The sequence below is a fragment of the Chelon labrosus genome (genome assembly GCF_963514085.1).
Source record: "Chelon labrosus genome assembly, chromosome: 7".
NCBI classification, from domain to species: Eukaryota; Metazoa; Chordata; class Actinopteri; order Mugiliformes; family Mugilidae; genus Chelon; species Chelon labrosus.
In genome coordinates, this window is record NC_140343.1 from 19816937 (window position 1) to 19839533 (window position 22597).

A 22597-nucleotide genomic window follows, 5' to 3' on the forward strand; every position below is an offset into this window, starting at 1 on the left:
CGTCACCCCTTTCCCATGATAAATGCTCCCTTTCAGGTGCAAATGATCCATGGAGGTATTATTCTCCCCATCAAAGCTGAGCGTGTCATTCAAGAAGTACAGCGGGGAACTCTTCTCCTCTGGCTGAATTTTTTAATCTGTATCGGCTATCTCTGTTTTTTTTTTACATCAGACTGAAAACATTCGCACTCCCCAGAGTTTTTTTCCACCATCCTTCCCCAAAAGATTTTTTCCAGCTCCATCGTGATCGTGATTTCTCGTGTTCTAATTGAAGAACTGAATTTTTGTTTTAAACTGAATGTGTAAATTTAAATTAACTACGTCTGTAGATCATTACTCCTAAAAACTGTCTTTTATGTCAACTGTTGGAAAATGCACCATGTCTGGACGGTAAATATGACAGTGTAGCCAGCCTGTTAGCCTAGCTTAGCATAAAAGCTATAGAAACAGCTACCATGTTGAAAATTTGAAAATCAAATCAAAAATAATCAACACACAACTGAAGTGCAGTACATTGTGTAGGAAGGCGGCGAGTGTGGACATGTTCCACGCAGCTATAGTCAGAGCTGTGCCCTGAGGTCGGTCATGTGACTGCAAGTGATCTCCTGCTGTGAGCGCAGCAGAAATGTGTGAATGCAGCACATTAGTGAAGCAAGCTGCATCGCACCAACCTCAATGTGTCCATGTGTTATTCATTACTACTCCACTCTCCCTCATCTGACTCACAAACAAACTCGCCATAAATAAAATCTCACTCACTTAAGCCCACACACAGCCTCCATCACCCAACCAAATGATGCATCGCGACATCCATGAATATGTCAGCTTCTCTATATGCTGTGGACACAGATTGAGGAGGCACTCGAGCTGCATGATGTCCTATCCCTAACAACCTCCATATATTATACATTACCAGTTATGCTAATTAGGTCATTCATCAATTAGCTGTTAACTAATGTCTCTGTTATTGGACTCGTGTTCCCATGCCACAGCATGGATGGCATTCATGTGACTTATCCTACTATTATCGTGAGTCTCAGGAAAAAAATGTCTTTATTATTATGCAAATTAGCTACTCAGAAATTTAATTAGGTTGTGCAGTCTAGAGAAGGTGCCCTTGGTGTAAGTTCATATCATGTTTGGATATATTGTGTCCATAATAACTGGCAAAGAAAATACGCAATGATAATTTTCATAATTTTCAAAACATGATACTGGAGCAAAGAAAAAAAACAACCCTGTTGCTTTTAAAATCAGGCTCTTCAATCTATTATTAATGTACCCCACGCTCTCTCTCTCTCTCTCTCTCTTTCTCTGTGCCTTCTGTGCCCTGTGAAGGACTCTTGTCAGAAGCCTGCATGCTATGAGAAGACCGTTACTCTAACGAAGGAACCCTATGACTCCCTGGGTATGACGGTGGCAGGTGGCATGTCCAGTCGAGGGTGGGACCTCCCCATCTACGTCACAAACGTAGATGCTGATGGTGTGGTGGGACAGGAGGGCTCCATCCGCAAAGGTAAGATGAGTATCTAATTATGTAATTATTGGAAAATTACTCATATCCTCTATTGCAAGGAATGGACTATTTGTAGAATGAATTAGTCATTTTTTTTATTGTTACTAATCAGTGGAATGTTATGGCAGGCATACTGCTGCAGATTTGGCTTTGTTGATGAATACTTTGTATATAACGAGAGTGGTGACTGATGAACACTTGAGACTTGTGTTTCATTATGAAGGTTATTCATCCAACAGAAAACCCTCGTACTGCTGCGGTACAGTGCTCCGCAAATTGGCTCTAACACACTTAAGTAACGACACAAACAAACATTAGCATAGCAATGCTCAGGACTTATCGTGTTCCAGAGGAGAATTTGTCAAGTACTTAATTATTTTGTTATATAAAATCAGTCAGGTCTGAAACGGCAAAACATGGAGAGGCACACAAACTGAGTGCAAATGCAGCAGTCTCGATATCCTATAATGCAGCTGAATGCAGGGGAGTCAGACATTTTCATCCCAACTGCTGATTCCAGCATATCCATCTCAAAACATAACCATATTAAACATGCCATTAAGCTCACTCTGTTTATGATAGGATTGAGAGAATTGTGTAACGGTAGTAGATCTAAAGACTTCATAAAAACAGAAGTAAATTGAGTCTGTTATTCCTGTGTATGGTTCAAGGTGCATATTACTGTATTCATGTGGGACACAGCAGCAGCAGCTGTCTCTGTTTGTGAGGTTATGAAACATGTTTGTGTATTGTAATGGAGTATTAATTGGCATTTGCATATTCTCGCAGGGCAAACGTGTCCTTTGAGTTGCTTACTAGCAAGCTGGACCGTGCTGTCTATTTATCTTTGCAACACTTTCATCACTGGGAGGCTTTTTAAAGCACAGGTGGTGCTTGGTTTCCATCCTTTTGTGCTCTGGCAGGGAGGTTGATGAATATTAAATAGGCACATGATGAGTCCCTGTCCTGTGAGGTCTTTTATAAAGCTATTATCAAGCAAGCAACCCCAGGGCAGAGAATGAGCTGAGGTGTCCACCTCTTCCCCTGCAGGTGACATTTTGTTAAACGTGAACGGGGTGGATTTGACGGGGGTGACGCGAGGCGAGGCCGTGGCCAACTTGAAGAACACCTCCTCTCCTGTTGTGCTCAAGGTCTTAGAGATGCGTCCTCCTGAAGAAAGCCCGGAAGAGTGCACGTTGCCACCTTGTCTCACACCATCACCCACAGATAGCACCAAGAGCCCGGTGCCCAATGATGATTACTCCCCACTGTGGGTGTCATGGCTGCAACTACCCAGGTAAGCGCACACGTGTGTCTTTGTTTCTTAATTTTTACTATTTTCTGAGCCCAGTATGATTTATACCCCTCACATTGTTCCCCTTGACCCCTGCCAGCTGGTGCAACTGACATTTTGGCAGAGCCAGCTGGGATAAGAGTGCTCATTATACTTTATAAACTTTTCAGCATAAATATTGATTCACCACTATTCTATCAGTAAAACTCCTGAGAATGAAAAACTTCCTCTCTGTTTGCAGCATTTTTATATATTGCGGTGTTCTCAGAAGACAGCAGGTCACTGACAGCAATAAACAACTCCTGCTCCTGCTTTTATGAAATAATGGAAAATAAAAATGCAGCAGTGAGTTGAATATGAACTGAAACATAGTACTAAGTCACTGTGGAAATGTAGACCAGCAGTGCAACTAAAAAGATTTAAATGCAGTTTTCATTCAGCCCAGGGGTATATGTATGAGACGAAGATAGATGTCCAAGATCACATTCCTGGAGATATCCACATCTCCAGGAAGGAAAAATCCTTCACAATCTTTTATCTCCTGAGCTGGATGGGCTACAGCAGCCCAGCTACTGCACTTATATCTAGAACAGATATACAGTACATGTCATTTATAGATGAGAGATAGTGTGGTTAATCTCCCTCTTGGCATGCAGGCATCTCTACTGCTGTAAAGACATCGTCCTGCGGCGGAGCACTTCAGGCAGCCTAGGCTTCAGTATTGTGGGAGGTCAGGAGGAGGTCAACTGCAATCAATCCTTTTTTATCCGCTCCATCGTGGAGGGAACACCAGCCTACAATGATGGCAGGATAAGGTATTCAGCCAATGAAAAAAGACAAATATCGTGGTGCGTGTGATGGGTGAAACAAGTTGATTTCAGTTGCCATCTCTCTTCCTCTCTTTGTGCAGGTGTGGTGACATCCTGCTTGAGGTTAATGGAAAGAGTACTTGGGGGATGACCCACACAGCCTTGGTTCGCCTTCTAAAGGAGCTTCGTGGCAGAATCACCCTGACCATCGTCTCCTGGCCAGGCAGCCTGCTGTAGCAGCGCTCCAAGCCGTCCAGCACAGCTTCAGTGGCACTGACCAAGGAATGTGAAAAGCAGAGCTTTAGACTGGCTGACCACCCTAAGCTTGCTGTGTGGGAGAAGCTTAGAATAGTGCTGTAGCTGTTTGGATACCTCACTTCTGATGGACAGCTATGACTTTGCCAGAAGTTTGGAGAGGGGAAGGACTGGATTGTAACCAGAGGTTAACATGCCCCTCAGAGAATGCTGAACTGGGAGGATTCATGTTCTAAATAACATGCTAGGCGTTATCGGTTAAGAAGATGCAGACATTCTCTGGAGCAGCATCCAGTGAGTGGGGTGGGAAGAACGAGAGGAGACACAACACGTTGCCAATTCCAGTAGTTAAATATTAGGATATGCGTTAAGTTGGACTCACATTTCTTTACTGTAAATGTTGGGTGTCTAAAAAAGTACCGATCCAAGCACTTGTAATACGTTTCTTTTGTTTGTCGTATGGCCTTTAAATGTAGGCTTTATTTTGTTTGTACTGACAGTGGTTGTCATGTTCATCTGTTGACCTGAGGACACGTTGCCAAGTAGTAGTCTGTGAGGTTTTTTTCAGTTATTTCAGAAGCTATGGCTAAATTATGAAACCACTGGCAAAGAAAATATATGAAAAAAAAAAAATAATAATAACAGATAGATGTGTTCATAACATATTAAAAAGATAATATTTAATTAGGTGACATTGTGGAGGCCTTACTAATTTTCTTACTTTTAAGAAAAAAAAAACTGACTTGGTTTCTGTGTATCAGTGGATGGTCTGAGGCCCATCTGCTGTGGTTCTGTGTGTCACGCTTCGGCCTGTATAGTATATCTGATGGTACATTTGGTTAAATGATCAATAAAGTCATTTGAAAAACAGAAAAGTCTGAGAAAGCTGATTAAAAGCACAGCTGAGGCCTTCCTGCACCTCAAAAAACACTAAAAGGGATACAAGACATATTGTACAAATGATGAAAAAAAAAACAGTAGTTTTTCTAATAAAATTAAACTCCAGCTTTGTAATAAATATGTTCAAGACCAATTTATTTTCTGATGCAACATACTGTAAGATGCCAGAGGGCAGTTATTCTCATTAAACGGAAAAGTCAGTCAGACTTTAATTTCCTTTTTTGGTCAGCGGAGAACATCTTGTTGCTCTACTTCTTACTTCTCTTGGCCTTTATGTTTGTGTCTACTGTCCCTGTCCTCACCATCATCTTTCCTATTCCTGCTGCTGCTGCTGCTGCTGCTCCTGCTTCTGCTGTTGCTGTTGAGGACATACATGACAAACAAATTGAAAATGATAATCCTGTTGGCTTTTTTTGTTTCAAAAAGTGTGTGTGTGTGTGTGTGTGTGTGTGTGTGTCCCTGTTATACCTTTGTGATGTTTTGTGCCATCCCTCACTTTTGTGTCTCTTTTCTCCACTGATTTTTTCAGAACTACGGCGTTTATGCCCTTGCTCCGCAGTGTCCCTGTGCTTCAATTGCTCCTCCCCACTAAAAATATACATACAGAACACACATGCAGTAGGTTTTTTTTCCCCATTTGTTATTGATAGAACTGGGTTTTTCATTGGAAATAAGAAAAAAGAGCATGTGGCTTAAAGAAATTAGACTCTTCCCCTTTATCCACTTGAAGAGAGATAAGTCAGGACTCAAGGGACTAAAATCTCAGCCACAGTGCCTGCTGTTTGCCTGCCTGAGCTTTTGTAGCATTCCCCCTGGTTTAGACTTTGGATAACAAAGAGTCCAACACAAGTGGCATAGCATGCCCTCTATGTTAAAGCCAAGCAGCCATGCACAGATATCCTCTAACCTACAAAAAAATCTATTACTCACTGTAGGACCTGCAGTCCTGTGAGACTACAGGACTGATTCGTCATTACTTAACATCTTTTCTTTTTCCCTCTCTCCCCTGACCTCTGAAGCACACATGCAAAAACATATTTATGCAAACAGGTAAGGTGACCGTGGAGACATATTGGTTCGACTGAATCCCTGCAAACACATATAGTGCCAACTATATTTCACTGTACATTTATATAATATTTCACTTTAAGATTTTCTTTTTCAGTTGTTTAACAATTGAACTGACAGCCCCAATGATTCTATGATTGCTGTTAATCCATCAACACCTTACTGTTAGCCACTTGGGGGACTGCTCCCTAACTACCTCTATGGCTGACTATATTGAGTATATTGATCACAAAGTGTCATCTGCTTTTCCTTGCAAACAAGCCCTAAAGTCAGCCATGCTAAACTCCACCTGACAACATAACACGCAGAGCATGCAAATTGACAGTGAAAACGCAAGAAACTTTACAAAACTGAAGAACAAGACTACCAGCTGCTTAATTCACAACTTCACAAATTACACAAGTAGACTAGTGAAATCTCAGAAGGCCTTTGGTCTCAGATTAGGTTCCTGAGAAACTATTTTCTACTCAGCTGGACGAATCAACACATGCAGCTATTACGGCTCAACTGATTGCCTTTGATTGCCATCCAGAGAAAGGAAAAATACTGTAGGATTTTTTTTTTTCTTTTGCAAAGACATGCCTGGAACTACCTTAGGTGCTGCATTCATGAAAACCTTGGACTGTGCGGTTCGTGTTCGTGTGTAGTGATCATGTGGCAGCGAAGGCAAGGAGTGGAGTTATTGCAGGGATAAAGTCTTTCAACCCAAATGTCACGATGTTGTCCTTTGCCAAGCACTTGCATCCAAAGTTTTGGAGCCAGTGCGTCACTCCATATTGAACACAGTTACAAGCTATCAACTATAACTCAGAGAACTGAGAAACTATGTTGTAGCAGATGCATGGTCCTATAATTTAATTCCACAGTTAGGGGGGACAGTAACACTTAGTAGCTACAGTAGGTACTTAAAACTGCCTACTGTATATTGCTCAAAAGCATAATCTTGATGTTACATAATGCACATTGTGTTAACTTTTCAAAGGGAGCAATAACAGTGCTGGTGTTTTTAACCTTGTTCAGTCAAATACAATTTGAGCAGTTTATGGTCCTTCCTTCGCTTCTTCTCAAAGTAATACACACTCACGTTTGGATGATGCTGGTTCAGACTACATAGTCATAACAGGATGCACTGTCGCCCATTCACAATATGCTGAATACTGATCACATTGTGGATAGCTTGTTAGATCAAACAGATAATCTTACCCACTGCTGAGGGTGAATCGGTAGTGTTTAAAAAATACTCTTGTTTTTTTCCGTTTTCATCTCTTTCTAATTTGCACACCTCACCACCCTGGCACAGCTTGCGGTTTGAAATTTTAGAATAATCAGCCTGACCTTTAAGATCCTCGCACTAAAAGCATCTCTCACAGCCTCTGTAAAAGTGTCATCTTGCTCAAAAAAGTCTAGAGGAAACAGTGAAGAGACTGCACTGGTTATGCAGACACTCAGCTCACACATGGCTGGAGTAATTATTGCCATTCGCTCCCTCAGCACAGAGACAAGAGAGAGCCTTAAGGGTCCGAGTACAAAGCTAAATATATTCAATATTTGGAGACAGCTCTTCTGTTAGCAGCAGGGATTAGAACCTAAGGCCCACATTTGTTCTTGCTCAGAGCCATTAGTTTTAACATAGAAACCACCAGCTCACATAGCACCAGTAACAGTCTCCCAAAGAGACCGTGTTAGCAAGAGTAAATTATAGTACAGAAGCCTCAGGATTTGCTTTAACATTTTATAATTCTATTTGGTAGTGTCCAAGCTAGCAGTATCAAAGATTTCACTACCTACTTCAGTGTAATTTTGCTGTGGATATATGTGAGCCAATTTTGCATCGGACACAATTAAAATGAAAATATTATCTACAAAAATAAATGGGAAGTGGAGGGAGGGAATGTGAATATAATGTTTAATGACCCATGAAACTAAATTATTGTGAAGCTTAATTCACCAAAAGAAATGTGTGCCGGTGAACTTTAGAGTGCTTTTCTATAAATGCAAGTGTTTGTTCTTTTTTAAGATTATAGAATAACAAGCGTCAAACAAGAGTATGACCCAAATAACATAGTATACAACCTTGTTTTACTCTATTGTCTTGCCCTCTGCCTTCCCTATTTATTTTTGCCATTCTATTCTGTGTTAAGCATACAGGATATTTACATATTAGAGCCAATCAACACGTGACCATGTCTGATAACTAACCCTAACCCTGACAAATCCCGTGGTGCTGTATCTAAAACAGCCAATCCCACTGAGAATGAATTCACCTCATTTGTATTACGCTATCTTTCTCTATGCATGTCCAGACACCACATGTAAAGACAGTGTTGTTTATGGTGGATGCCAAATATTAACATGGAGGCATTTCAGTTAAGGCACAAATGGGATTCCACACCTGCTCCCGTGGTGCCACGAAAGGCAGTGACAGACTGGCATGTTATGAGTCTCTGTTTCTTAAAACCCTTTGTTTCAGTTCTTGGAAAGCAACAATGAGAAATGACTGTTTTTGGATGTAATGCGCAGGATTGCTTAAATGTGCCTCCCTGGATATCTGGCATTACAAAGCTGGTTATAAATTGGCTTAACTGTGGTTTTGTGGGTCTAGCTATGAGCACGCTCAGAGTTAATTACAAGTGGCGTAATCAGAACAAGGAACGGAATAGGAAGAAACAGCGACATGCATGAGAACATTCTCTTGAACTAGAGGTTTGTTTTTTATCCCTAAACAAATACAGTGTTGTCATTGTTTTGCTTTGTATCAGCAGCAGTTCACACAGCAGGTCACCGTGTGAACTGCGGTGGTGTAAAGACCCCAATTCCAATTCCTGTTTGCACTCGAACAGAACAAAGGTACTACTTAGAAACAAGCATATCCATGAACAAAGAGTAAGTGAAAAATCGTAACAAACTGAGGGCTCAGCTCAGTCTAAACCTACAAAAAGAAAGAAGAAAGAAGTGGAATCTGACGCAGTGCGTTTAAGAAACAATCACACTTTGTAAAATATATCCAGTGTGTAATACCTTTTGGAAAGGAGAATTAACCCATACAAATCAAGAGAGTGTTGCTGGTTATCTGCAAATAAGAAGAAAAGAAGAAAATGCAAAGAAATGTATGGCTGCTATGCGTGTAAACTGTAGAAGTAACACTGAAATATATGAGGGAGAAGAAATTAGTTCCTTGCATGATGTTGAGGCAGGAAGACAAAAGTATGTCACATCAAGGGCTAAAAAAGGTGGAAAATGAAAACAGATGTAGGTGGAAGAATGTACAGACCCCAAGACAGATCCCTAGGCCAGGATAAAAGTGGATTCAGGCACAAAAGCAGATGAGAAAAATCAAGAAAAATATGGATTTCACTGTGCCCCTCTCTGCCTACGGTAGAAGTGCCAATTTGGATCATGCTGTGCTGCCTAAGTCTAAAACAAAAGTTTGCAAGCAGACAGGGCTGTTCCCCCAAATCACAAAACTGTCATCAAAGTTGCACCTAGAGTTATTTTTCTCCAAAACCCAGGCAAAACTTTTAAAACTAAGAAAGGGAATCACTGTATTGTGCATTAATGAAAACTCAATGAAACTGTTATTGTGGACTGGTTCAAATTTGTTTAAAGCTGTAAAACGTTATTGCCACTCTTGCTGTTCTGAATTAGTATTTCATTAATCTGGGTTCGCTGCATTATATTACAACAGCCTTTTTTCAATTATCAGTTCCTAATTCAATTCAGAGACAGCTACACCCTTTGTATAACTGAAATTAGACCTACAGCATTTTCTAATGACACATTTACTGCAAGATGAAGCAGGAAGATAATTGGTGTTTTAATTTCCCCATCACAGAGGGATTTGGCCATTCAGTTATCATCCAGTTAACCGCATCTTTTGTCAGCCTATAATCAGACTACCTGAGGGGTCTTTCAATCAGATTTACGTGTGTTTGAGTGAACTGATGCTACATGTGAGAAATGGACCAAGACAAAAAAGTGTGCATGGAAATGGAGATTATGTCTGAGCCAGTGCTCGCTAGAAACTGCAACATTTATCATCCAAAACTGAGATTTGCAGTAAGGGGTAAAGTGTCGACCAACCGATCAATCAACTTTTCAGCCTGCACCCACTAGAGAAGGTAAAGGGGATCTGAAATGTATGGTGTATCACTCTGAATAAATACATGGGTGGAAATGTGACTGCCTCATGGAATCTATTAGTGGTGGTGGTGGTGGTGGTAAATCCAAGGCATGCTTTCCCAACCACAGCTGATAACCAGTAGCTGATGCCTAGAGGGCTGCCCTGCCGTCCTCTGATTGTGAGTGACTCAGCTCAGGACGTGTGGGCTAGCAAGTTCCTAAATGAACAGCACAAATCACAACGACCTGGTCAAGGAACAATAGGAGCAGCCAGGAACAAAGCTATGGAAGGCTCCATCTGTTTTTCTCTCCTTCGCACACACACTAACAATGAATCCCTCTGGTTCCAGTCTAAAAATAGTCCAGGGCACAGTCATAAATCAGTGTGTAACAGAAAGCATATAACCTGTGCATATGCTTGTGTATGTGACAAGCACAGTGTGAAGCCTGATCATGTGATCAGAATGTAGGGCAACACATCAACAGAGCCCAGAAGGTGTGAGCAGCACACACTGGGCCACTGGAATAAGTCCTTTGTGACCATGGCGCACAACAAATCTGTAGTGTGAATAGCTAAATCTCCAGTGCATTCCCTGTGTGTCTGTCACACACATGTGATTCCTGTTCTTCCTATCTGCTGCAGTAAGCTTACAGTTTCCCAGCTCCCCCCATGTCCCACTTCCCTCATTTGACCCATAGGGCAGTCAAGAGCTTTACATATAAACCCAAATTCAGTCATCTAGTGCATAAATAAACCAGAAAAAGCTCACCACTTCAAGTAGGAAAAGTGCTGAAAAGCAGAACAGTGTATGAGGATATTTTAAAAGAGCACAGTACAGTAAGAACTTCAGTGTGTCACTTTTGCCTTTTGCACTAACTTCTTTGCAAGTTAATTAACAGTGAGGCTCCAGCAGTAGCTGATACAGGGATTCATTGCTATCAAGAGCATAACAGCTTTCAAAACCACAGGCACAAATTGGGAAATTAGTTCAAATTTCCAATGTGCCGTTGTGTCCATGTACGTATTTGAAGTTTCAAGTCTTTAGGGGCAAACGGCAGTGACAGTCTAATGTAAGACCCAACACCAGATATGAGACTGTTGTATTGTTTTAACTCAAGGGTCGAACTATGCTCGGTAATGTAGATTTATTTTGGTGAGAAATGCTTAGTCACAATAAAATGGGCAAACAAAGTCTTACAGTATGAGCCTCAGGTCACCTGAGAAGTATGTGAGGAGACGAAAAGAAGTGCCTGTGTATATTATAGTTGGCAGCTGTCTGAGTTGATAATAATTAAATAGACATCTGGCAAACGGTCAACACTGAGCGTGCGGAGGAAATGTAGGGCAGGATTTGGCTTGTGCACACATGCGATGAGTGTCTGAGTACACATACAGTACAACAGCAGTGTGGCTGTGAGTCTGTGGGCTACTGGGGCACTATGTGAAATTTGGAGTGGAAATCAGATTGGCTCTCATGATCTGTGAGCTATGGGAGGAAGGAACCACTCAATTATTTTCTGGCAATAGCTGGGAAATGCATCGAGTTACTCCCTCATCTCACTGCACCAGAACAAATAGTTCTGCATATGCTGGCAATAATTTATTCTGGTCTTGCAATAATCTTGATTTCTGTCACAATAGCCTTATGCACTTTTGCAATAGTGTGCATTTCTTCACAATAGCTGTGCAGTTTCTCTCAACAGTCATAGTATTTATATTATCAACTGTCGAGCTGAGGGGGAAACCACGAACAAGCACAAACCATTTTGTTTTGCTATATGGAAATAATTTGGATAAACTCATACATGCTTGTCAGGCATTAGATTTTAGAAAACCACATGCCACATGCTGAGATGCAGACTAGGTTCCAAGTTATTTTGTGGACTGTTAAATTAGTGCAAGGCAACTCAAAAGATATCCATCTCAATTTCAGTCCAATTGGACCTAGTGCTTTGGCTGGCAGCCACTTGAGACAATCAGTATAACAGATACTGCCATCACATGTCTGATGTCAACAGCATGCGCTGCACTCCACTCGACTCGTCTCACCTGGCAAACAGACTGTTGGGCAGCTGTATGCCCACACACATGAACGTTCTTTGTTCTGTTTTTGTTTTTCTTTTCTATAAAATGTTCAATCAAGCAACAGCAAAACTTAATTTCTGTAAATATATCAGTGTATCAGTGTGTATGAGACAGAGAGCGAAGGCTATGAGACATATTAGTGTGTGGGTGGGATGAATAGGGTGTACGCTGCAAATCCACAATCTGAACAAGGCCAGAATAGGATGAGTAACTGGACTAAGGCCAACATACTACTGCCTACTACAGAAGGCCACATCTGCTCGGCAGACATACATTTATGCATTGCAGGGGCACCCAACAAGGGAAAGAAGGATCTGTGAAGGGAAAGGGTGCATTGTGTCCTGTTTCTGATCAACGTAATGTATAAAGGGCACACTAACTATTTACATGCATATGTTAAATAAACTCATCATAGAGCCACTGAGACCAACCTGTTGTGTGAAGAGGAGCTGCTCTCCTTCTTTCTATTTCTGCCTTTATCACGACCTTGTTCTCTAGATTTGTCCCCGCACTTGTCACACTTTTGCTGCCACATGTATTCCCAGGCCTTGGCAGCATCAATCATTCCAACACTGACAGCCATACTCTCTTGGATTAAAGATGATACAACCAAGGAAAAAGAACAGAGACAAGTCAGACAGATGACTGAAGAGGACAATAAACAACAGCACCTGGCAATGGATAGATAGATAGATAGATAGATAGATAGATAGATAGATAGATAGATAGATAGATAGATAGATAGATAGATAGATAGATAGATAAAACTGAGGCTGTAAATGTGCATTGACCTGTATAAGTCTAAATCACATATAGATCATAAGGAAACCTCTTGCTATTAAAAGACCTAGGCGAGTTGAGATATACATGCAAGCAAATAAGGAGTAAAGAAATTCCCAAAATGGTTGACTAAACTAGATGACTCATTTAACACACAAGCTAACCAGGTCAGTAGCAACACAAATTCACAAATGTTTATAAAATCCTAATGGTGTAGTAAACAGTACATGCACTGAAGCACCCTTATGCAACTCGTGAGTCATTGTCCACTGTGGTCTCAGAAGCACATTCTTACCTGAAGATTGTGGGTGTAGTGAAGTTAAGGCGCTATCCATGTCTTTTAAGTGTCCCCTGAAAAAGAAAAAGAAAGACATGTGAATTCACTGTCATGACATCTTTACAGACAAGACTGTATGTAAAGAACCCTCACATTCAAAATCCCAAGGTAAGGTCCAAATATCTGAACTGAAGGGGTGTCATAACGCAGTGTTTGAGAAATTTCAACAAGGCAGATTACAGTTAATGAGCAAAACCTAATAAAGTAATTAGTACATCTGTTTGTGGAAATCCTGCATACAAGTTGGTATACAAGTATTAATCAGCTCTCTTGTTAACAGTCTATTCCTGGCAGACTGCATCACTAAAACTCATTCATCTTTGTGTAACATTTAAGGTCATTCATGCTAAGAAATAATGTGAGCAAAAAAAAATAAATAAAAAATTTACGGCTGAATCAATGAATGAAAAAAAACAAAACAAGTGGACTATTCTGCAACATGATCAAAGCACTTGTCTAAATGCACAGCTGTGTTTAGAAGTGTTTGAAGTGAGTGGCTCATTGTCAAGCCTCTGTGTGCGCTCGCCAGGCCATGAGGAACGGATAGAGGGCATATTACTGATCCTATCTGGATCGTTTGCCCATCCACGTGGCTTGGACACACACCCACTTCCAACTGAAAACTTCCGAGTGTGCTGAAGGTGAACTGAGTGTATGCAGCTCATCCAATGGAACTGCTTTCCAAGACATTGTACTATAAATCCCACAATAAACAGTCCATCACTCTTGAAATGTATTTTTAGTCTAACAGATAGCGATAAAGCACGCTTGTGAATGGAGAAAAAAAAGTGAATGAATGGGAGAGAGAGTGGTATAGTGACCATGCAAAGCAATAACAAGAGTATAATCTCATGCACTCTTAATGGCTCATCAAAGTACTCATCAAAGACCACCATTTGTGGTTTCATTATTTCATTAACATTAACACTGCTGATTAGAACTTATCTACAATGCCACATGAGTGCCTTTAATGCTCAATACATTGTTTATGTCAGTCTGGACTGGGTGCAGCATCATAGCAGAATAAACATGTTGATCTGTGGGGAAAATCTAGGGGCAGGTGATGATTATTCATTTTATTTCAATAAAATTTAACTTGGCTCCTTTAATTTGTTGATCCCAAATAGAGTTAACGGTTGATAATAAATTAAATCCTAATGTAATTCTTATAACAAAGACAATAAACCAGTACTGTCAGTGATTTCCTTGCAACACTTCCCAAGTTATTTTGTGATAACCAAGCCAAATAGCATTGGGTTTTAACTGAATGGCATCCTAACATCTGCTATGATAATTATTCTCAGTGTTATTTTAACTAATACAGTTCCGATTTAGGATTTGTAATTTGAAAAGATCAAACAATCTCAATTTTGAGTGACCGTATAATATAATTATTCTGCCCATTGAGGCATATTATTATAAAACTAACATAATCTTTTTCAGACACTAAATATGGATTTTGAGAGCCCTATGGGCCCTTGGCCCTCCACACAGCATGGGATGCCAGGGCCTAGATCACGCCAGAAATACCTGCTGTTCCTAATATCCCCAAGGGAAAGGCTGAGCAGCAGGAATTATAAGTGTAGACACTGCACATGTGTGTGCTAAAAAAAAAGTTAAAAAGGAAATGATTCATAAAGCATACAGGAGATGGCTGGCAGAGTTCACAGGAACAGTAAGTCCCTGAAGGATGTGAGGATTTGGCAAGTATACTGAGACGTGAGAAAAACCACCTTTCAGGACTGAGTACAGAGTGAATTCAGGCACACATCAGACACAGCAAATTAGGAGAAAGAGTAGGACTGAGAGAAGAGAAAAAAAATGAAGGGACAGGAAGCTAGGGAGACAGACAAACAGTTGGTTGGATTGAGTAAGGTTGTATACAGACAACATCCAAGGGAAACAAGCACACCAGCAAACAAAACTGGAGGAGGGCAGCATTCATAGCTATGCCAGAAATGCAGGAGAACCTTGGGGACAGCGTGGCCCACTTGTGATCTAAGTTGTGTAAATTAGAGCTGAAATGTGGGAGTTTGGAGACAGGTTGTGACATAGATAGGAAGAGCAAAGAGGGAGATGACTTAGATACTGATAAACAGAAGATGAGGAGGCGCAAACATCGTTGCTGTCTTGGTTTCTACCTTATTTGGCTTTTGATTCAGATGCGCAACAGAGCACAGTGCACCGCAATAATAATAATAACACGAGTAGTCTTTTGGTGTAAAATGAGCTCCACAAACTCTGCTTAAGAGATTTGGCAGTTGCTTCTAACATCAGCACTCATGCACCTTTTATAAATTATCTCTAGTCCATTCTCTGACAAATTAATTTCTTTACACTCCCTTCACACAGTTTGCTCATCCTGAGTCAAACCTTCCTGAATATCGATCAGTGTATTCTGTCCCTGACACTACTACCATCCCACCTGTGCTTTCTTGTACTTTCTTCTTCGCTGCAGCCAATACATTTCTGAGTTGCACTCACCTGTTCAAAACTGAAGTAGGGGAGGAAGCAGGGGGTCCTGACCGGAAGAGGATCACTGCACGATGAAAAAGAGAAGTCTTTAATTATTGTGTTACCATGGTTTTCCATGCTGATACAAATCTCTTATCTATTTAGTTATCTTTATCTGTTTATTTATGTACAAAAGTATGTTCACCGCACTGCCACAGAGTTGGTGAGGGACATAATTTAGCTTCATGTGTATGTAGATATTATGAGAAAAGACAACATGAACAAAACACAATGTTGTTTTAGTACTATGAGACATCTTTCGTAACTCATTAGTCATTACCAGATCAGTGACCTTTGCTTAAAAGGTGTTTGCTCAACAGTTTATGGAATACATTAAGTGCAGACTGAACAAAAAGAGTTCAGGTGTTTTAAGTTAAGACAGGGTTTAATAATAATTGGTTTTGGAGTATATACCTTCATATTCATATTTAAAACTGAATACTCAAATCCCTTGGAGTGATTTAAAAATTTGTTTTGCTTGAATATCCAAAAAAAAGTAGCTACAAGGCATAGGTTGTGAGAATCAAAAATGCAAATAGAAGATATGATGCACACAACAAAATGCAATGTAGAAGTAGCACACCAAATTTTGTCCAGAGCAAATGCATCAGATGGATATATATGGAAATGGTACAAAAGTGCACATTCAGTGTGGGAATATGTGTTAGCATCAATTTGTGGAACAATTAACACGAGCTAAAAATTCAAAAACCCATTACCAACAACATAACCCAACAATTTATGGTGTGACTCCTTTGAAGGTAGAGAAATTAGATCACACTGAAAATGTCAGCGCAAGAAAATGTAGCAACTCCTACTTGCCTTTTCCTCCATCAATAAAACAGAACAAGTCAAACGCTTGAGTGCACAGTTAATGGTCCCACTCGTCATAATGCTCAAATTTTACGTGACCAAGCAACATAATCAGGTCTGAATCGCACACTTAGGCTGCACTGAGTACACGCACACACAGACTGACAGACACATACACATACAGTATATAGAGACTCCTTTGAAGAATCAAGGCACAAACACGCTTTCACATCTGGATACCATCCCCTTTTGTTTTTTAAGACCCCTAAAGTGAAAGTGGCTGCAAACAGTTTTCTGGAACATAAAGAACACGAAAATGGTTGAAACTAGAAGAAGAATAATATAAGCTGTGCATGTATGTTGTACCCATAAGCTGCCTTAAAATGAAAAAGAGCAGAGAGCTCCCCTGCTTAGTAAGCTAAATACAGAACATCTTCTCTCCGTTTTAAATAAAAGTTCCACAGAGTTCACAGGGCCTGAACTCCTCACTGCGGACGACTGACCCAGCGAGGCCTTCGGTGCCTCAGATGCCTGGACACACGAGGGACCAGCAGTGTCAAACTTCTATCAGTTAGCGACAGCAAAACCTAAAAGTGTAGTGTAAAGAGCCTTCAGGCAATTTTTACAAGAAAGTAAAACAATACTGTGATTCATGGAGATTACTGCATGCAAACAAACACCTGTCACAAAGACTCATTACCCCAAACAGATGAATTCACTGCGTGAGACACCACCAAGAGTTTGTAGAAAGAATTACTATGTGGGGAATATTAGATATTAAAAATTGATTAAAAGAAACTGTAACTGTGTGTACTGCATGCACAGTCAGACACATGTGCGAGCACACACACACACACACACACACACATACACACACACACACACACATGCACATACCAGCTTGTCCACACACATGTCATTAATGTTAGCGTGAGTGAGTAATTGTTTCTACCTGTGGTGATCTCAGGCGAGTGTTTGATGAGGGCTGGAGTTCCATGCTTGGCAGCATATAAGAGAGCTAATGTCTGAGGGCTAATTGCAGCCGATTGTGTTTGCGTGGCTTTATGTCTCATGCTAATGCTTCACAGAGCTACCCGCTGCAGGGTTTAGATGGAGCTGATATTTCACATCAGACCAATGGCTGCTGTTCTGCACAGCAGGAGAGGCCCAAGTGTTCTTTGCTAGGGTACTGGCTACTGTCTCCCAAACCCTTTGACGCAGCAATCTGCACGGCATGTGCACAGTTCCTCTTGCAGTGATGGCAAAAATGGCTAGCATTCTCAACTCCAAACCTCAAAATCAATGCTGATCACAGATGTTTGATGTAATAAAAGCTAAAGCTAAAGCTTACTTGTCCTCTAAATATTACTACTTTCTGTTCAGTGATTCCTGTAGTGATACTAACTATAGACATGATCAGAGTTTTAGAGCTCAGGGCTGATCATTGTGTGTTCAGAAAGAACTGCGCAGTTGCTCAGCTGTGATCTTTTGTCAATGAGAACAGTCACATACAGCTGAGCTGCAACAGTGACTGTAGCGACCTACTAACCAGCTGTAGGAAACTTTAGCTGCAGTACACAGCAGCAGGCCGCCTCACCTTGACTGTGTGCTGTGCTGCACTGATAGATGACACAAGTAAAACCCTGTAATGACACAGTTCCACTCATGCACCAAACACACATCTAATGTGATCTCTCAGAAAAACAAACAAAACATTAAAAGAGCCCATTCTTTTTCTCTGACCTATTCCCCACAGTTGGTCTGTTCAGCACATTTCTCCACAATCTGCAGACCGAGCACTTTTTTTTTTTTTTTTTTTTTTTTTTTTACCAGGGGCTATTTTTATCATGTTACACATTTGCATCACAAAAGGAGGCAGGACCTAGAAGCTAAAGAAAGGGGAGTAGCCCACAAAAAAAAGCTATGCATACACTGTACACTTCAAAGCTGTTATTGACCCTTCAAAGCTGCAGTCGGCAGGATGTTTTATATTTTGATTGTATTAGCAGCTCTGGCATGGGTTTTCTGGGCAGTATGGGGCTCACAGGGTGAGGGGTAAGAATGAGGCCTAAGCCGGCATTTCTATTTTGGAACCTTTGAAGATGAAGATATGGCATATGTTCAGCTGTGTGCTTGCACCAGGGGGCCTTCCTGGATCTTTAACCGATTCACTACAAAGACCAAGTGGAAGTCCAAAGACTGACAGCACTGATGGACTTCCACCTGGATGGCATTGCAGACACATGGCTGCAGGAGGGCATATATCCATACAGTGCCTTCAAAAGCATGCGAGCAGCAACGCATACACACAAATATACACATACCCCCTCACCAATGTTCACCTCTGTCCTTCAGTCTCCACAGGATTAACTATTATGACACGTGCTGCTGCTTCACAAAAACGTGGTCAGATTGCCATTAGTCATTTTTGCAGCTGTGTGATGAGTGATATGGGCCACAGGGGGTTCCTCTGGGGCCCCTTCCACCTGAAAACTTGTTTAATCTAAATATTCTCCCCAAGCTTCTTAAATGAGAACTCATCCACCCAGAACAATTGCATCAATATGTAAGGACATCTACCAATTAGGTCTAGAGAAATACAGTAAATGAGCATTAATATAAATACATGTGTAGCCTTTGCTGGTGGTGTGGTTGACTTACGTGGTGGAGAAGTAACTGCAAAGAGTGAGTTGGTATTGGATGGAGGTGACAGATCCGCCTTGTGGGACATTTCAGTAACCACCTGCAATGTAAACATAGCTATTAATAGCTGTGACTTCATTCCTCACACACACACACATCCTACCTGAGCACTGTTGCCATGACTGAGACATCGGCGCCCTTCCTTTCTGCTGCTCAATCCAGGTTGTCCTACACTCACATCAATGGTAGCATTTGACGCTATGTTGATCCTGTAATGAGAAACAATTTACAACTACATCACACTTCCACAAAAGGATTTATCTTTCTTAAAGATACGTCCTTTTTCATAGTCATCTTAAAAGATATTAATGTGTGCTGGTGTGCACTTATGCAGCATTAAAAAAAAAAAATTAGTTTGTCCTAATCTCACACCCCATGTCCCTACTTCAACCCCCTGCAGGTCCATTAACGCATTAAACCTCCTTATCTGGGTCATCTCGCCTTCTTCACAAAACAACCCTTTACAGTCCTGAGCCCCCCTACCCTCACCCTCACTGAGCATGCACACACACATACACAGATGGGACACTAACCTCTTTCTGTCACTAGAACTTAATCAACAGTGGAGAAAAAACACTGAGGAAAAAAGGAATAACAACTACACTAATGGCAGCTCAGCAGAAAGGTGCTTGTCACTCCTTAGTGCCACAATTTACTTCAGAAAAGACACACATTTTAGTGAACGTATCATCTGTTGGATGATAGAGTGTGTGCATATGTATATGACATGCTATATGATTTCCTAGTTCCCTCTGGTCCAGCTCTGTCACGTGGGGAGAGGGAGATATGTGACGCCACACAGCACTCACATCCAAATGACCTCTCCTGAAGAGTAACCTTGCTGATGGAGGAGAGCATCATCAAGGGACGGATCTTTAATTAAGTGGACAGTCCTGTCAGTCGGTCAGGACATTCACTGGGCATCCTCATCAACCATTAAACTAAATGCTCAGATTAATGAAAAAGATGCTGTTGTGTATGGGGAAATTCACTCAAAGACAGAAAATACCTGGTCCATGAATAGAAGCAAATGCATGCTGGGACTAGATGCTTTATCTGCTAATATGAAAAGACACTATTGTTACACTTCTAAGTGTAACAATAAAGGGTCTGCAACTGGGTGGAAAAGAACGACGGCTTAGTCAAACACCACAGTCTCCCACTGAAAATCCATCTAAATTAATCTAGACTAACTGTACACATTATAAGGATACTAATACACACATTGTAAAAATGTGTGATCATTCTAGTTTGTGAAAATAAATTCAATACAGTAGTTTGTTTTTGCATTTGGGATGTACTGCGATCTTTTACTTCTGCACTTATGCAAGTAACAGTGCAAAAGTACACTAATGCACAGATGTATTTCTGCAGTCCGATTTTTTTTTTTGCACTGAAATAGAAATATAGAAGTATTATAAGAAACTGTGTAAATATTACTACAATAACAAAAGTAAAAGTACACAGCAGATTGGCCAATAGCAAATATTTACACTACATATTGATCAGTATTAGGGGGTGCATCAGTTATGTATGCTAACTGTTTGAGGTCCATTTACTCTAATGGAAATTTTAATCTATGACAATGCCTTACATTTTAATGCATGACTATATGTAATAATTAGAACTAAAGCTATTGATTAATGGTAGTGCAGTAACAACATGTCCTCCTCTAAGTATAGAGAAGAAAATTCTCAAGTAAACTGATTGTACTACTGTGCTTTTATGAGCGCAAAGAGCTGTGGCCAAACTGGCAGCCAAAAATGGGAATGAATGAAATCTAAAACTGATAAGTCTAAACACAACCACCTTTGATGAAATTTTACTTCAGCCCTTAGCAGATGAGCATGAGTCTGTATTTACCTCAACATTTTTGGACCCATTGTCAAAATAACCCTAATATGCTGAGCCCATTTTAGGATCACAGAAAACAGATGGCATCAACCAAATAGTTGTTGTGCAACAGACAAACAGAAACAACCAGCTGCCAGCATCTCCCAGCTCTGGGCATTGAGCTGTAGCACGGAATGGGGTATTGATTGGAGCACTGATGACACAGGCAATCATAGTAAATGGAAGAGATGTTACCAACCTGGAAGCTGGTCTGTCAAAGGAAGAATAAGCACAACAAGGCTGCTCTTCTTCATTTCCAGTGTTCCACATCTGTGGCTGGGTGAAATAACAACAGATTCTCATTAAGGCTCTGCTCTGGAGATTATTTTATCCCACTTACGTTTATGGTCTATTGTGATTTAGACTTCTGGCTAAATTATCAGTAGCATCTTACCAAGAGTTTAGGGAATAGTTTTCCATTAACGTCACGCAGTGTTGCCTGTTTCTTGCAATAGGCGTCCCAGCTTTCTTCATCAAAACCATAGTTAAAGTAATCTGAGATGTTAGCACCTGAAATATAATAAATGTCAGCACCTGAATAGAATCAATAAATGGACACTGAGTGACTTTGCATAGAGAGTATACTGTGGCAGGCATCAAAAACCAATACTTACCAACTTTCATCCACGGCTTATTTTTTTCAGACTCTGAACTCAGGCTCATTTCTTCAGTTCCTTGGATAATTTCTAATGCATCCACATCTTGTTCTTTTGAAGCACAAAAAGAAATGGCATAGACTTTAATGCAGAGGTTCATTATCTGTGCAGACATTTTTTCTAGTAAAGATATCATTCAATTGATCTGATGTGCATCAATTAAGCCTTATATTTAAACTGAGCTGTATTGTGTTTCTTGGCATACTTGCCACTAGAAGTCAAATGCTTTCTGTTATAGTTGCCTCATCTTGTCTTTAGCGGTTTACCTGATTACCTACTTACCAGATGATTGTGTCCTCCTTTCAGCATTAGTTTTAAAAGGCTCAGGTGTGGGCCCAGAACTGCAAAAAATCAAGGGGCATTGTCATCACCTCTGTAACTGTATTTCCATCATCAGAAACACTCCTGTTTGGGTTGAATGCTGATAACCTAATTTCAGATTGCGCCTCCCCACACAGGAGTAATACATCATCAAAAAAGGTATGAACATATCTCAAAGCTACATTCTGACAGAACTGGGTTCCTGACAAATAATGCACGTTCATATTATACCCAACGGGCAGAAAAACACAATAAAAAAGCTGAAAAATTCTACATTCTTTTCTCAGAAGATGAATGGTAAACAGTTGCAAGCACACAGCAGCATGATTGCACAAAAATCACTGTATTCATCAGCACTGTCATTGTGTTCAGCATGCTGGACAGCTTTTAAATTGTTCCATAATCCAAAAGAAACATTTAAAAAATTATAATATCCATCTGCATGTTAAAACACACAAGAGGTGTACCAACAAAGAGTCTTTACAGAATGACTTTGGGTTATTCAAAAAAAATAATTGTTACTGAAGGCAAAT

General features: G+C 40.5%; 2 protein-coding genes across 3 annotated transcripts in view; one reads left to right on the top strand and one right to left on the bottom strand.

Annotated features, from left to right (window-relative positions):
- Window positions 1-4815, top strand: part of lnx1 (ligand of numb-protein X 1) — a 31392-nt gene extending 26577 nt beyond the window's left edge. For both annotated transcript variants that reach the window (XM_084548686.1, XM_084548687.1), the window contains exons 8-11: window positions 1339-1516; window positions 2567-2813; window positions 3467-3625; window positions 3721-4815. In XM_084548686.1, the coding sequence (XP_084404812.1) occupies window positions 1339-1516; window positions 2567-2813; window positions 3467-3625; window positions 3721-3856 (720 nt within the window). In that variant the 3' untranslated portion in view covers window positions 3857-4815. The remainder of the gene's footprint in view (window positions 1-1338; window positions 1517-2566; window positions 2814-3466; window positions 3626-3720) is intronic.
- Window positions 4816-4938: 123 nt separating this feature from the next.
- fip1l1a (FIP1 like 1a) lies at window positions 4939-21750 on the bottom strand (the record flags this gene model as incomplete). The annotated part of the gene is made up of 10 exons (XM_084549036.1): window positions 4939-5099; window positions 5243-5362; window positions 12479-12635; window positions 13123-13178; window positions 15649-15703; window positions 19153-19261; window positions 19373-19403; window positions 21287-21363; window positions 21482-21597; window positions 21702-21750. The coding sequence occupies 10 exons, from the start codon at window positions 21748-21750 to the stop codon at window positions 5030-5032; spliced, it is 840 nt and encodes a 279-aa protein (XP_084405162.1). The 3' UTR covers window positions 4939-5029.
- Between the last annotated feature and the right edge of the window lie 847 nt (window positions 21751-22597).